At 49.6% G+C, this 12,850-nt stretch overlaps 1 protein-coding gene across 5 annotated transcripts in view; it reads right to left on the minus strand.

Moving 5' to 3' along the window:
- fat3a (FAT atypical cadherin 3a) overlaps nucleotides 1-12,850 on the minus strand; it is a 249,990-nt gene that overhangs the window by 72,208 nt on the left and 164,932 nt on the right. For all 5 annotated transcript variants that reach the window (XM_083773881.1, XM_083773878.1, XM_083773880.1 and 2 more), the window contains exon 7: nucleotides 633-772. In XM_083773881.1, coding sequence (XP_083630007.1) covers nucleotides 633-772 — 140 coding nt within the window. The remainder of the gene's footprint in view (nucleotides 1-632; nucleotides 773-12,850) is intronic.

Consider the following 12,850-nt stretch of genomic DNA (forward strand, 5'->3'; position numbering starts at 1 on the left):
AACATGCAATATTTCGTATTTTCAGATCGCTTATTCGCATCGCGTCGCTAATTCGCCAGTGTGTAATGACCTTAAGTACGGCTGGTCCGTTGGATCACAGTTTTATGCTGCAGTCAGGGTGATCTTTGTGTGTAACTGTGCATATAGTTTGCTTGTGGTGGACATTTTTGTCACGGACATACAAAATGAGTAATAATGAATTGCATTAATTACCAGAAACACATGAATAGATAATCCTGAATGACCATAACAGGTCTGTAACTCTGAGAGTGTTCAAAGGGAACATTTTAACACAATCAGAGTTAAAGGGGGTCTTTGCAAATAAAACATGTGAGAACAACTGGTACTAGTGGACTCCTCATGTGCCATATTAGTGTCATAATAAATCATTGTCATACTTATCCTGAAGAAAACCTGGAGACCTGACATTCAGTAAGTGGGCAAAATAAGAACATTATAATGTGTGTGAAACAGAACATCTATAGAATTTGCCACGGATAAGACCACGTCTTGGCCCCGTGCACAGTGCGTCCTACTGTACCTGTGTGCAGGCGGTGTTGGTGTACGTGCACGCTGCGTCCTACTGTACCTGTGTGCATGTGGTGTTGGTGTACGTGCGCGGTGCGTCCTACCTGTGTGCAGGCGGTGTTGGTGCCGTCCGTCACCTCCAGCGTCATGTTGTAGAAGGACCTCTGCTCGGCGTCCAGGGGCTTGGCGATGATGACGGTGCCCACGGCCTTCTCTATGTCAAACAGGCTCTCCAGGTTCCCACCTGGGGCGAGGGAAGGGACGAGTTAGAGAGGAGGCAGGGGAGAGAGGGCATATCTCTCTCTCTCTCTCTCTCTCTCTCAACCACACTCACATGCGCACACACGCACGCACGCGCACACAAAGGGTACATTTACTGAGGTACAATAATGTACAAATAAGGTACAAATAATGAAGTACAATTACTCATAGACAACAGATCCACAGAAACGCATGCACACAGGTGGCTATGAACACGCATGCATACACAGGTGATTGGACTCACCCACACGCGCTTTCATTTATGCACATTTTTATTATTACACACGCACTGAGCTAGCACTAATGCACAGCTAGCTTACACTTTCAAACATTCATAGTGGTTTTATCGGCTCTCATTTCTATCAGGGTTGGAGTAATTCTCTCCTCACGGTGATGTCTGACATGTCGCTGTGATGGGCGTGTTGTCAGAGAGAGACGTACAGTACGGGGGACAGGCGGGGTAGAGTTGTGTAAGTGGGAGTAGAGTGTGATGATAAGGTGGTGAGTGTTTGGTCTGGCATGGGGCCTCACTCTGCGCTGCTCCACACTGGCAAGGCCGTCCACAGAGACGAACGCAAACCAACAGCAGGCAGAAGCTCACACACACACACACACACACTAACACAAGCCAGAACATGATAGGGGCCAAGCAAACGCATGCGTGCAAAATGCTCTGTACATGTGGCAGACGGATGTTTAATAGGCGTACTATGAGGTTTGCCATTTAGCTTATGTGCATGTGCACGTGCGCATGCGCGTGTGCGTGCATGTGTGTGCGCGCTTGCGTGCGCGTGTGGGTGTGTGTGTGCGTGCGTGCGTGCATGTGTATCAACTCCGTTCTGTTTGCAATTATGACGTTTCTCAAAGCAAAAGGAAGTCTTCATGTTGCACCGCCTCTCTTCCACCTGATGGTGGAGCTAACAATGCTTTGCTCTCCGAGACACCAAATTAAAACATGCAGTGTCAATGGAGCTGGGATTGGTGACTGTGCTTGTGTCAGATATCTCCCCTAAAGAACGGGCGCCTTAATTAAACGACAGTCTCATTTCGCCACCCAAATTGATTTAAATGGGTCATTTGGCCCCATGCGGGAGTTAGAGTATAATGTGGTGCTTTATTTGTGGTGGCGGATTGTGTGTGTGTGTGTGTGTGTGTGTGTGTGTGTGTGTGTGTGTGTGTGTGTGTGTGTGTGTGTGTGTGTGTGTGTGTGTGTGTGTGTGTGTGTGTGTGCGCATGCGTGCGTGCGTGTAGTCTATGTGAGAGAGAGAAAGAATGTGTCACCGTTTGCTAGTCTGTCTCTATCTAAATGCCCGCACAGTAAAATCCCCAGTATGAGTGTGAAAATGAACAGGTCCATTTGGGTCAATTCTTTACACTCAATGAATTAAATGTAATTGCGTTTGTGATTGGAAGTGCATGTGTGTGTGTGTGTGTGTGTGTGTGTGTGTGTGTGTGTGTGTGTGGTAAGCACGTGGTGCAGACTCAAAGGGATTCCACAGCGGCGTCTCCATCTAATAAATCCATGACCTCAGCCCGGCACAGCTTAGACTGCAGTCTCCCTCTGCTCAACTATGTGTTTATGTGTTTATGTGTGTGTGTGTGTGTGTGTGTGTGTGTGTGTGTGTGTGCGCGTGCGTGCGGGCGTGCACATGCGTGTGCGTAAACCCAATATGTCCATGCCCGCGTGCGTGCCTGCAACCAAATCTCTTCCCGGTTGCTCTTCTCTATTTAAGCGATCTTTATGCTAAACACTCAATTCTCTTAAATCATAGTAATTCTAGCGACGCTAATGGTTTTCCTGAAGAGCACTGTGTGGCCGGCTCTAACATTTCCCTGTCTGTCTGTCTGTCTCTCTCTCCCAGAAGACACTCATTTATTTCCCTGTCTCTCTCTCTCTCTCCCAGAAGAGACTCATTTATTTCCCTGTCTCTCTCTCTCTCTCTCTCTCCCAGAAGAGACTCATTTCCCTGTCTCTCTCTGTCTCTCTCTCTCTCTCTCTCTCTCTCTCTCCCTCCCAGACGCTAAGAGATAAAGTCCCTTGACAGGTGAAAACAGCATAATGAAAGCCTATACGGTATCATTACCCCCAAAATGCCTCAATGCTCTATATCGGGAATTGCAGTCGTTGTGTTACCAATGAGGAATCTCTGCTGCGCCGTGTTTGTTGTTGTTTACGCAATCTGTCTTCTTTCTCACCATGTCGCTGTCTTTCTCTGGTGCTTTACGACGCACTTCATATTGACCCATTCACCAAAGGCAGAACAACACCGTTATACAGATTGCTACATGCTGCAGGGTGGCGTTTCACATTCACTCACCGAGATAAACAAAAAGGCAGGCCTACAGGATATGAAAAAACTGACATTTGGGCTAATCCAGCCTTCATCAGTGTCCACTGATGGAGTCTGGATAGCCCAAACGTCCGTTTTTCTAAAAATGAATTTCACTCTTCCCAATGTGTGTGATCCAGTATCAAATTGTTTTTTCGTGAGGTTGACTTGAATGGATATCGCACCAGAAATCAGAGCGCGGACGGTTACAAGAAAGGTCACTCACACGTTCACTCACCGATGACAGCAGAGGCAACCGTGCCAATATACAGTAAGGCACCAAACCTGCCGCCCATTGGGTGAAATGAGAGGTTCTTTGACACACGTCGTACACCCAGGAGGATCCGGGGGTGAAACCTGGAACCTTCCACTATAGCTCCCAGACGACAACCCCGCTCTTTCCAATATCCAATATTTTTTTACTTCTATACTCCACTACATCTCAGATCCAAATATTGTACTTTTAACCCATTCTGACCTGAGATCAGATTCATAACGAGGTTTCCGCCGGACACACACTGGTCTGATTAACCCATTCTGACCTGAGATCAGATTCTAAAAATGTCAGTCGTTCTTAGATCTTTCAAAAAATAGCAGACCTACAAGCTCGTATCGCGCCACTCGGTGGCGCGATATGAGCTTGTAGATCTGCTATTTTTAAATAGCTAAAGCATAACATGATGCCGACACCAAAATGGGTGCCCGGTCAGAATGGGTTAATCCAGCACGTGACATGTGAAAACTTTAGTTATAACTAAAGACACCCTAACTAGTATACTGGTGACTCTGTAGATTTGGATTACTGAGTAATGCGTCGCAATGTGACACACTGTGAGCTTGTAGATCGGCTCTTTTCAAAAGAAGTACATTTTGATACCAATATTTTGTAGTAAAGTACATTTTGAATTCCGGACTTTTACTTGTAACAGAGTATTTCTATATTGCAGACTGCAATATAGATTTGCAGTATTGATACTTTTACTCAAGTACAAAATGTCAGGACTTTTTCCACCACTGCCACATATACCTACTGTATGTATTTGCCTGGCATAGAGCAAGCATGCCTGCATGACATAACTAAGGGTTACCGTGCCTCGATACACTCAAACATATCAAATGACATTTCCATTGTTGTGGCTTTTGTCAAAGACACTTAAATCCTGAGATGAATAATAATGAAACAAAAGAAAACATTTACTCAGCAATGCTGTGATCAACAGATGGCTTGACAAGTCTCTTGTGTCTCTTCCCTGCTGCCAATAGTACCATCGGACCCAATATTCTCCAGTTGGGAGCAGAGAGGAGGAGGGAGGCAGCCTGGGGTTTGGCAGTGACCAGCACCATCGGACCCAATATTCTCCAGTTGGGAGTAGAGAGGAGGAGGGAGGCAGCCTGGGGTTTGGCAGTGACCAGCGACGAGGGCCGGAGTGTCTCTCCCCTGCTGCCTATAGTACCATCCAACCCAATAGTCTCCATTTGGGAGCAGAGAGGAGGAGGCAGGCAGCCTGGGGTTTGGCAGTGACCAGCAACGAGGGCCGGAAAAAGCCTCCTGTCTGCCGCCCGACAAATTACAGAGGGGGGAAAACCGAAAGCTCCGCAACACGGGGGCTGTCATTAAACCTTCTGCCGTTGGACTAAAATTGGCTCCCTCTGCCTCTTTATGAAGAGACGAGAAAGGAAGAGAAATGCTCTTACAAAATAAAGAGATAAATGTGGGAGAGATGGGGAAGTGTTTTTTTTCTTCTTTTTTCCTTTGGCGAGAGCAGACGTTGCTACTTTGCGTAACCAGACAAAAACCAGACGGCTGACAAAAGAGCGAGAAAAATGGGGGACACGGCTCGCCCACTGTTCTGAAGACGGTGGCGGGGAATGAGAGGATGTATGCGGGCCATACTGTGTCTCACTTATGACCGCTTCCACTTCACAAATGGCACCCTGCCAAGACAACGCGCAACGGAACGGACATAACAGCGATCAATCCATAGACCCCGCCTATAGCCTGCACTTATAGGGCTGGTTTGGGGCACATGCTCCGATCTGATCTGACCAGCCCGTCGGCTTGTTGTTTTGTCTGGCAGGGCTTGATAGGCCAAGCAGATGTTAACTTTTGGCACGGGGAGTATCTTGGCTATAGGCGGAGTACTCGTGCTGTGTGCGTTTATGGGATGTGGTGTGCGCGGCACACGCCGAAAGCGGGATACCAGTGCATACGTCCAGTGGTCATACTGTAGCTGATAATATATATGGTTGGAGCATGAGTGTATATTTAAGGGTTTTTATACAGACTATACTCGGTGCGTGGAAATGGGTTTGTTTTGCAGCAGGTTGATCTGCAGTGCGCGAACACAATTTATAATAATATTTTTTACCTTAGCTTCCACGGCTAGCCACCGCTAGAAGAAGCAGAAGAAGCAGCCGCCATTGCCCAGAATCCGTGCATGCAGTCTTTAGTGACTTTAGGGCACAGAATGAGGTAAGTGAATGTTAGAAGCCTATAATAAAACTTTAATCCGACCTCACGGGTAGTAAACTAATGCTTGTATCGGCAGAGCACGGCCCCCCGAGTGAAACTATCAAATGGAAGGTTAGTTCCCGGTTCAACAAGGCTCTCTTCTTCTCTCATTTCCGTGCATTCTGCTGCTGTGTTCAAGGCTGAGGGACTTATTGAACAGGTTGACTCATTGGTTTCAAGGGCTGGGGGAAGAAATCTCTAAAGAACCGTTTGTGTTTGGGCCAAAATATTCCTTCCGGAAAAAGGTTGCAGATAACATGATTCATTTTATTTCTGGCACAGCACAAATGTCTATATGGCTGACTGGGAAGAACAAAACAGAGGGAACTGGGAACACAGACCCAGGTGCTCAAAGGACTGGTGGCAGCACGTCTTAGGGTGGAGTTTAGAAGGACTGGTGGCATCACGTCTTAGGGTGGAGTTAACCCATTCTGAACGGGCACCCATTTTGGTGTCAGCATCATGTTATGCTTTAGCTATTGAAAAATAGCAGATCTACAAGCTCATATCGCGCCACCGAGTGGCGCGATACGAGCTTGTAGGTCTGCTATTTTTGAAAAATCGAAGAGCGACTGACATTTTTAGAATCTGATCTCAGGTCAGAATGGGTTCATCAGACCAGTGTGTGTCCGGCGGAAACCTCGTATGAATCTGATCTCAGGTCAGAATGGGTTAAGACCCAGGCCGTAGCGTAACGGTCTGGGCACCGGACTGGTAATCCAGTCGCAGTGTGCCGCGGGTTCGACTCCCGGACCCGACACGGCCTTTACTGCATGTCATCCCCCCATCTCTCTCCCGTTTCCTGTCAGCCTACTGTCTGTCCCTTCAAAAATCAATAAAAGGCGTAAGCCGCAAAAAAAAAAAAAAAAAAAAAGAAAAAAATAATGGGTTAAGAAGGACTGGTGGCAGCACGTCTTAGGGTGGAGTTTAGAAGGACTGGTGGCAGCACGTCTTAGGGTGGAGTTTAGAAGGACTGGTGGCAGCACGTCTTAGGGTGGAGTTTAGAAGGACTGGTGGCAGCACGCCTTAGGGTGGAGTTTAGAAGGACTGGTGGCAGCACGTCTTAGGGTGGAGTTTAGAAGGACTGGTGGCAGCACGCCTTAGGGTGGAGTTTAGAAGGACTGGTGGCAGCACGTCTTAGGGTGGAGTTTAGAAGGACTGGTGGCAGCACGTCTTAGGGTGGAGTTAAGAAGGACTGGTGGCAGCACGTCTTAGGGTGGAGTTAAGAAGGACTGGTGGCAGCACGCCTTAGGGTGGAGTTTAGAAGGACTAGTGGCAGCACGTCTTAGGGTGGAGTTTAGAAGGACTGGTGGCAGCACGTCTTAGGGTGGAGTTAAGAAGGACTAGTGGCAGCACGTCTTAGGGTGGAGTTAAGAAGGACTGGTGGCAGCACGCCTTAGGGTGGAGTTTAGAAGGGCTGGTGGCAGCACGTCTTAGGGTGGAGTTTAGAAGGACTGGTGGCAGCACGTCTTAGGGTGGAGTTAAGAAGGACTGGTGGCAGCACGTCTTAGGGTGGAGTTAAGAAGGACTGGTGGCAGCACGTCTTAGGGTGGAGTTAAGAAGGACTAGTGGCAGCACGTCTTAGGGTGGAGTTAAGAAGGACTGGTGGCAGCACGTCTTAGGGTGGAGTTAAGAAGGACTGGTGGCAGCACGTCTTAGGGTGGAGTTAAGAAGGACTGGTGGCAGCACGCCTTAGGGTGGAGTTAAGAAGGACTGGTGGCAGCACGTCTTAGGGTGGAGTTTAGAAGGACTGGTGGCAGCACGTCTTAGGGTGGAGTTTAGAAGGACTGGTGGCAGCACGCCTTAGGGTGGAGTTTAGAAGGACTGGTGGCAGCACGTCTTAGGGTGGAGTTTAGAAGGACTGGTGGCAGCACGTCTTAGGGTGGAGTTTAGAAGGACTGGTGGCAGCACGTCTTAGGGTGGAGTTTAGAAGGACTGGTGGCAGCACGTCTTAGGGTGGAGTTTAGAAGGACTGGTGGCAGCACGTCTTAGGGTGGAGTTTAGAAGGACTGGTGGCAGCACGCCTTAGGGTGGAGTTTAGAAGGACTGGTGGCAGCACGCCTTAGGGTGGAGTTAAGAAGGACTAGTGGCAGCACGTCTTAGGGTGGAGTTAAGAAGGACTGGTGGCAGCACGCCTTAGGGTGGAGTTTAGAAGGACTAGTGGCAGCACGTCTTAGGGTGGAGTTTAGAAGGACTGGTGGCAGCACGTCTTAGGGTGGAGTTAAGAAGGACTAGTGGCAGCACGTCTTAGGGTGGAGTTAAGAAGGACTGGTGGCAGCACGCCTTAGGGTGGAGTTTAGAAGGGCTGGTGGCAGCACGTCTTAGGGTGGAGTTTAGAAGGACTGGTGGCAGCACGTCTTAGGGTGGAGTTAAGAAGGACTGGTGGCAGCACGTCTTAGGGTGGAGTTAAGAAGGACTGGTGGCAGCACGTCTTAGGGTGGAGTTAAGAAGGACTAGTGGCAGCACGTCTTAGGGTGGAGTTAAGAAGGACTAGTGGCAGCACGTCTTAGGGTGGAGTTAAGAAGGACTGGTGGCAGCACGTCTTAGGGTGGAGTTAAGAAGGACTGGTGGCAGCACGTCTTAGGGTGGAGTTTAGAAGGACTGGTGGCAGCACGTCTTAGGGTGGAGTTTAGAAGGACTGGTGGCAGCACGTCTTAGGGTGGAGTTAAGAAGGACTGGTGGCAGCACGTCTTAGGGTGGAGTTAAGAAGGACTAGTGGCAGCACGTCTTAGGGTGGAGTTAAGAAGGACTAGTGGCAGCACGTCTTAGGGTGGAGTTAAGAAGGACTGGTGGCAGCACGTCTTAGGGTGGAGTTAAGAAGGACTAGTGGCAGCACGTCTTAGGGTGGAGTTAAGAAGGACTAGTGGCAGCACGTCTTAGGGTGGAGTTAAGAAGGACTGGTGGCAGCACGTCTTAGGATGGAGTTTAGAAGGACTGGTGGCAGCACGTCTTAGGGTGGAGTTTAGAAGGACTGGTGGCAGCACGTCTTAGGGTGGAGTTTAGAAGGACTGGTGGCAGCACGCCTTAGGGTGGAGTTTAGAAGGACTGGTGGCAGCACGTCTTAGGGTGGAGTTTAGAAGGACTGGTGGCAGCACGTCTTAGGGTGGAGTTTAGAAGGACTGGTGGCAGCACGTCTTAGGGTGGAGTTTAGAAGGACTGGTGGCAGCACGTCTTAGGGTGGAGTTTAGAAGGACTGGTGGCAGCACGCCTTAGGGTGGAGTTTAGAAGGACTGGTGGCAGCACGTCTTAGGGTGGAGTTTAGAAGGACTGGCTGCAGCACGCCTTAGGGTGGAGTTTAGAAGGACTGGTGGCAGCACGCCTTAGGGTGGAGTTTAGAAGGACTGGTGGCAGCACGTCTTAGGGTGGAGTTTAGAAGGACTGGTGGCAGCACGTCTTAGGGTGGAGTTTAGAAGGACTGGTGGCAGCACGTCTTAGGGTGGAGTTTAGAAGGACTGGTGGCAGCACGCCTTAGGGTGGAGTTTAGAAGGACTGGTGGCAGCACGCCTTAGGGTGGAGTTTAGAAGGACTGGTGGCAGCACGTCTTAGGGTGGAGTTTAGAAGGACTGGTGGCAGCACGCCTTAGGGTGGAGTTAAGAAGGACTGGTGGCAGCACGTCTTAGGGTGGAGTTTAGAAGGACTGGTGGCAGCACGCCTTAGGGTGGAGTTTAGAAGGACTGGTGGCAGCACGCCTTAGGGTGGAGTTTAGAAGGACTGGTGGCAGCACGTCTTAGGGTGGAGTTTAGAAGGACTGGTGGCAGCACGTCTTAGGGTGGAGTTTAGAAGGACTGGTGGCAGCACGTCTTAGGGTGGAGTTTAGAAGGACTGGTGGCAGCACGTCTTAGGGTGGAGTTTAGAAGGACTGGTGGCAGCACGCCTTAGGGTGGAGTTTAGAAGGACTGGTGGCAGCATGCCTTAGGGTGGAGTTTAGAAGGACTGGTGGCAGCACGCCTTAGGGTGGAGTTTAGAAGGACTGGTGGCAGCACGTCTTAGGGTGGAGTTTAGAAGGACTGGTGGCAGCACGTCTTAGGGTGGAGTTTAGAAGGACTGGTGGCAGCACGCCTTAGGGTGGAGTTTAGAAGGACTGGTGGCAGCACGTCTTAGGGTGGAGTTTAGAAGGACTGGTGGCAGCACGTCTTAGGGTGGAGTTTAGAAGGACTGGTGGCAGCACGCCTTAGGGTGGAGTTAAGAAGGACTGGTGGCAGCACGTCTTAGGGTGGAGTTAAGAAGGACTGGTGGCAGCACGTCTTAGGGTGGAGTTTGCCTACCACAAACTAGTGGACCCCACAAATTATATTTAATTGGCCGTGGACCCCCATCTGAAAATGTGTTGTTCCAGGGTCCCCAGAAGAAGCTTGTAGATCTGCTATTTTTCAATAGCTAAAGAATAACATATTGCTTAAAACACCAAAAGGGGTTCCTGTCCTGAATGGGTGACTCACACGTTGTCGCCTGGATCAGCGACAGGTCTGCTACTCACGCCGGATGCGTAGCGTAAAAAAAAGAAGAAAAAAAGACCACCACAATCCAGGTCTAGTCAGCCGCGGGCGGGCGTGTGCACGAAATGGGACCGCGGCACCGTGAAAATACACTTGCATAATTGCCCCCCCAACTTTTCTGCACGTCCAAAATAAACGCACGCCTCTCATTGAAAATTTGAAAATGAACGAGGCGCATCAGTCGCTATGCCAGTCTGAAAAGGCCTTTACTCTTGAGCTGAAAACAAATACAGGCACACCTTTTGTCTTCAACCAAGCTCTGCTCTCACCCTCTGATCCTCACCGTGTATATCTGAACGTACTTGCAGGTCTCGGCCCTGTTCATCTTCTCACTGTGTTTGCCGTCTTGCAATCGTGTGATGGCACAACCTCGCTCTGACCTATACTGCCATCTCAGTCGCTCCATTTCTATACGGTTGATATCCTCACTTGTCTTTTCTGTCGTCCACTGGCCAGTGCACGCACGCACGAACGCACACACAGACTTCACTCTTTTTGCTTTCCCTTCAGAGTCAAACACTTCTGGATTACGTCCCTCGCTTTTCGAGTTCTCTCTCGTTTTTTTCAACATCCCTTTCCAACTTTTCCCACTTCCTAACAGTGTGCTTTAGCTATTGTCCCCCACTGTCCTCACACTGCCCCTTCCATCCCTTCGTACACTGTACAGACAGACACACACACACACACACAAGGGATCTAGAAATGCCAAATCCATTTTATTTATTGAGGTACGCGCGGTACAAAGCTCTCACACCTGCTGTTTGGGCTGCCATTCATCAAGAGACTATATAGTTGTCGACAGGCTGTCAATACAGACAGTCTCGGTGCGACGACAGCTGCATATTCAGCGTTTTGACGCGGAATGAGATTTGCTTATAAACGATTAAACGTACTCGTGTAGGCGGGGATTGTTTTGAAAACGAAGGAGGCAAAACTCAGTTTAAAGAAATCCCCACGTAGGTGTGGAGAGACATAGCCCTCATGCTCCCTTCCCTCCGTACAGGGGAGGCAGTGGCCGCCTGGGGTGTACAGTACAAGGTTCCCAGTCCGATGCCGGGCTCAAAGTGTCCTTGAGCAAGACACTGAACCCCTTTAATTGCTCCCGATGAGCAGGTGGTGCCTTGCATGGTTTCCGCCGCCATCTGTGTGTGTGTGAGTGAGTGAGTGAGTGAGTGAGTGAGTGAGTGAGTGAGTGAGTGAGTGAGTGAGTGAGTGAGTGAGTGAGTGAGTGAGTGAGTGAGTGAGTGAGTGAGTGAGTGAGTGAGTGAGTGAGTGAGTGTGTGTGTGTGTTTGAATGAGTGAATGTGATGCACAATCCAGGCTTGGATAAAGGCGCTATATATACAAATGCACCATTTATACTCTCCCCATTGTCCCACTTCCATCGCTGCCTCAAACTGCACTTACTGTAGCGTTTCTCCATCTCCCACTCTAGCCCATGCTGACCTGAGATCAGATTCTAAAAATGTCTTCTACATCCTGACAGTTTTCTGAAAAAGCTATGTTTCTATGTCAGTCGTTCTTCGAATTTTCAAAAATAGCAGACCTACAAGCTTCTACGAGCTTATAGATAGCTATTTTTCAATAGCTAAAGCATAACATAATGCTAACACCAAAAGGGGTTCCCGCCCAGAATGGGCTAGACAACCTCTCTCTCTCTCTCTCTGGTGCTGCATGCCAGGGCCAGAGTCAGAGGGTAGAGCTACCAGACTCAGGCTGTCTGACCGGAAGGTCTGGCTGACCGCCTCCTCACCCCGTGCGTGACACCTGCTGCCTCCACAGCCCATCACAACCACTCATGCACCTAATTGGGTCGCCGGTGGTACATGGAAGGGTGTGTGTTTGAGTGCGTGCGTGTAAGTGTGTGATCATGGTGCTGGTGATTGTGCAGCTTGTGTAAACCTGCTGCTTTTGAAGTGGAGACGTGTGTACGTATGAATGCCACGTGCGTGCATGTGTGTGTGTGTGTGTGTGTGTGTGTGTGTGTGTGTGTGTGTGTGTGTGTGTGTGTGTGTGTGTGGTGCATGCATGTACTGTACTTGTGTAGGAATGTTGTGAGCCTGTATACATGGCATGCTGTGGGTGCACTACGTGCACGTACAGTGTGTGTGTGTGCGTGTGTGTGTGCGTGCGTGCGTGCATGCTTGCGTAATAAATGTAAAGATACTTTACAATATATTTTCGTGAACGGAAATGGCAGATCCCTTACTCCAGATTCCGGGAGGTGTAGTTACAGACTCTATCTATATATAGCATTCGGAGATCATGGAATAGTTGTCTGGCTACGCGAGGCTTGTGTGTGTGTGTGTGTGTTTGTGTGTGTGTGTGCGTGTGTGTGTGTGTGTGTGTGTGTGTGTGTGTGTGTGTGTGTGTAGGGGGGGGGGGGGGGGCTAAGGTGGCTGACAGCTCGGGGGCGGTGGCCGCAGTGAGTTCCCACTGATGCTACTAACAGCAGGTCATTAAACAGAGCTGTCACCAGGGTGGCCCGAGGGCTTGTCTCCTGGGGGGGAGGGGGGAGGTGGCGTTACCATGACAGCCAGCTAGGGGACTCCGCTAAGCAGGGTCCCATCGGCCAATCATGATGGGCGTGAAAGGAATGCCACCGAACCCTAATCGCTTCCATTAACCTTGGAGGAAAAGGGGCAACGACGTACATTAATGTACTAGGCAACACACGGAAGCGCACACACGCACAAACGTGCACGCACGCGGACGTACACACA

Source organism: Protomyctophum parallelum, assembly GCF_964188405.1.
Source record: "Protomyctophum parallelum genome assembly, chromosome: 9".
Taxonomy (NCBI): Eukaryota; Metazoa; Chordata; class Actinopteri; order Myctophiformes; family Myctophidae; genus Protomyctophum; species Protomyctophum parallelum.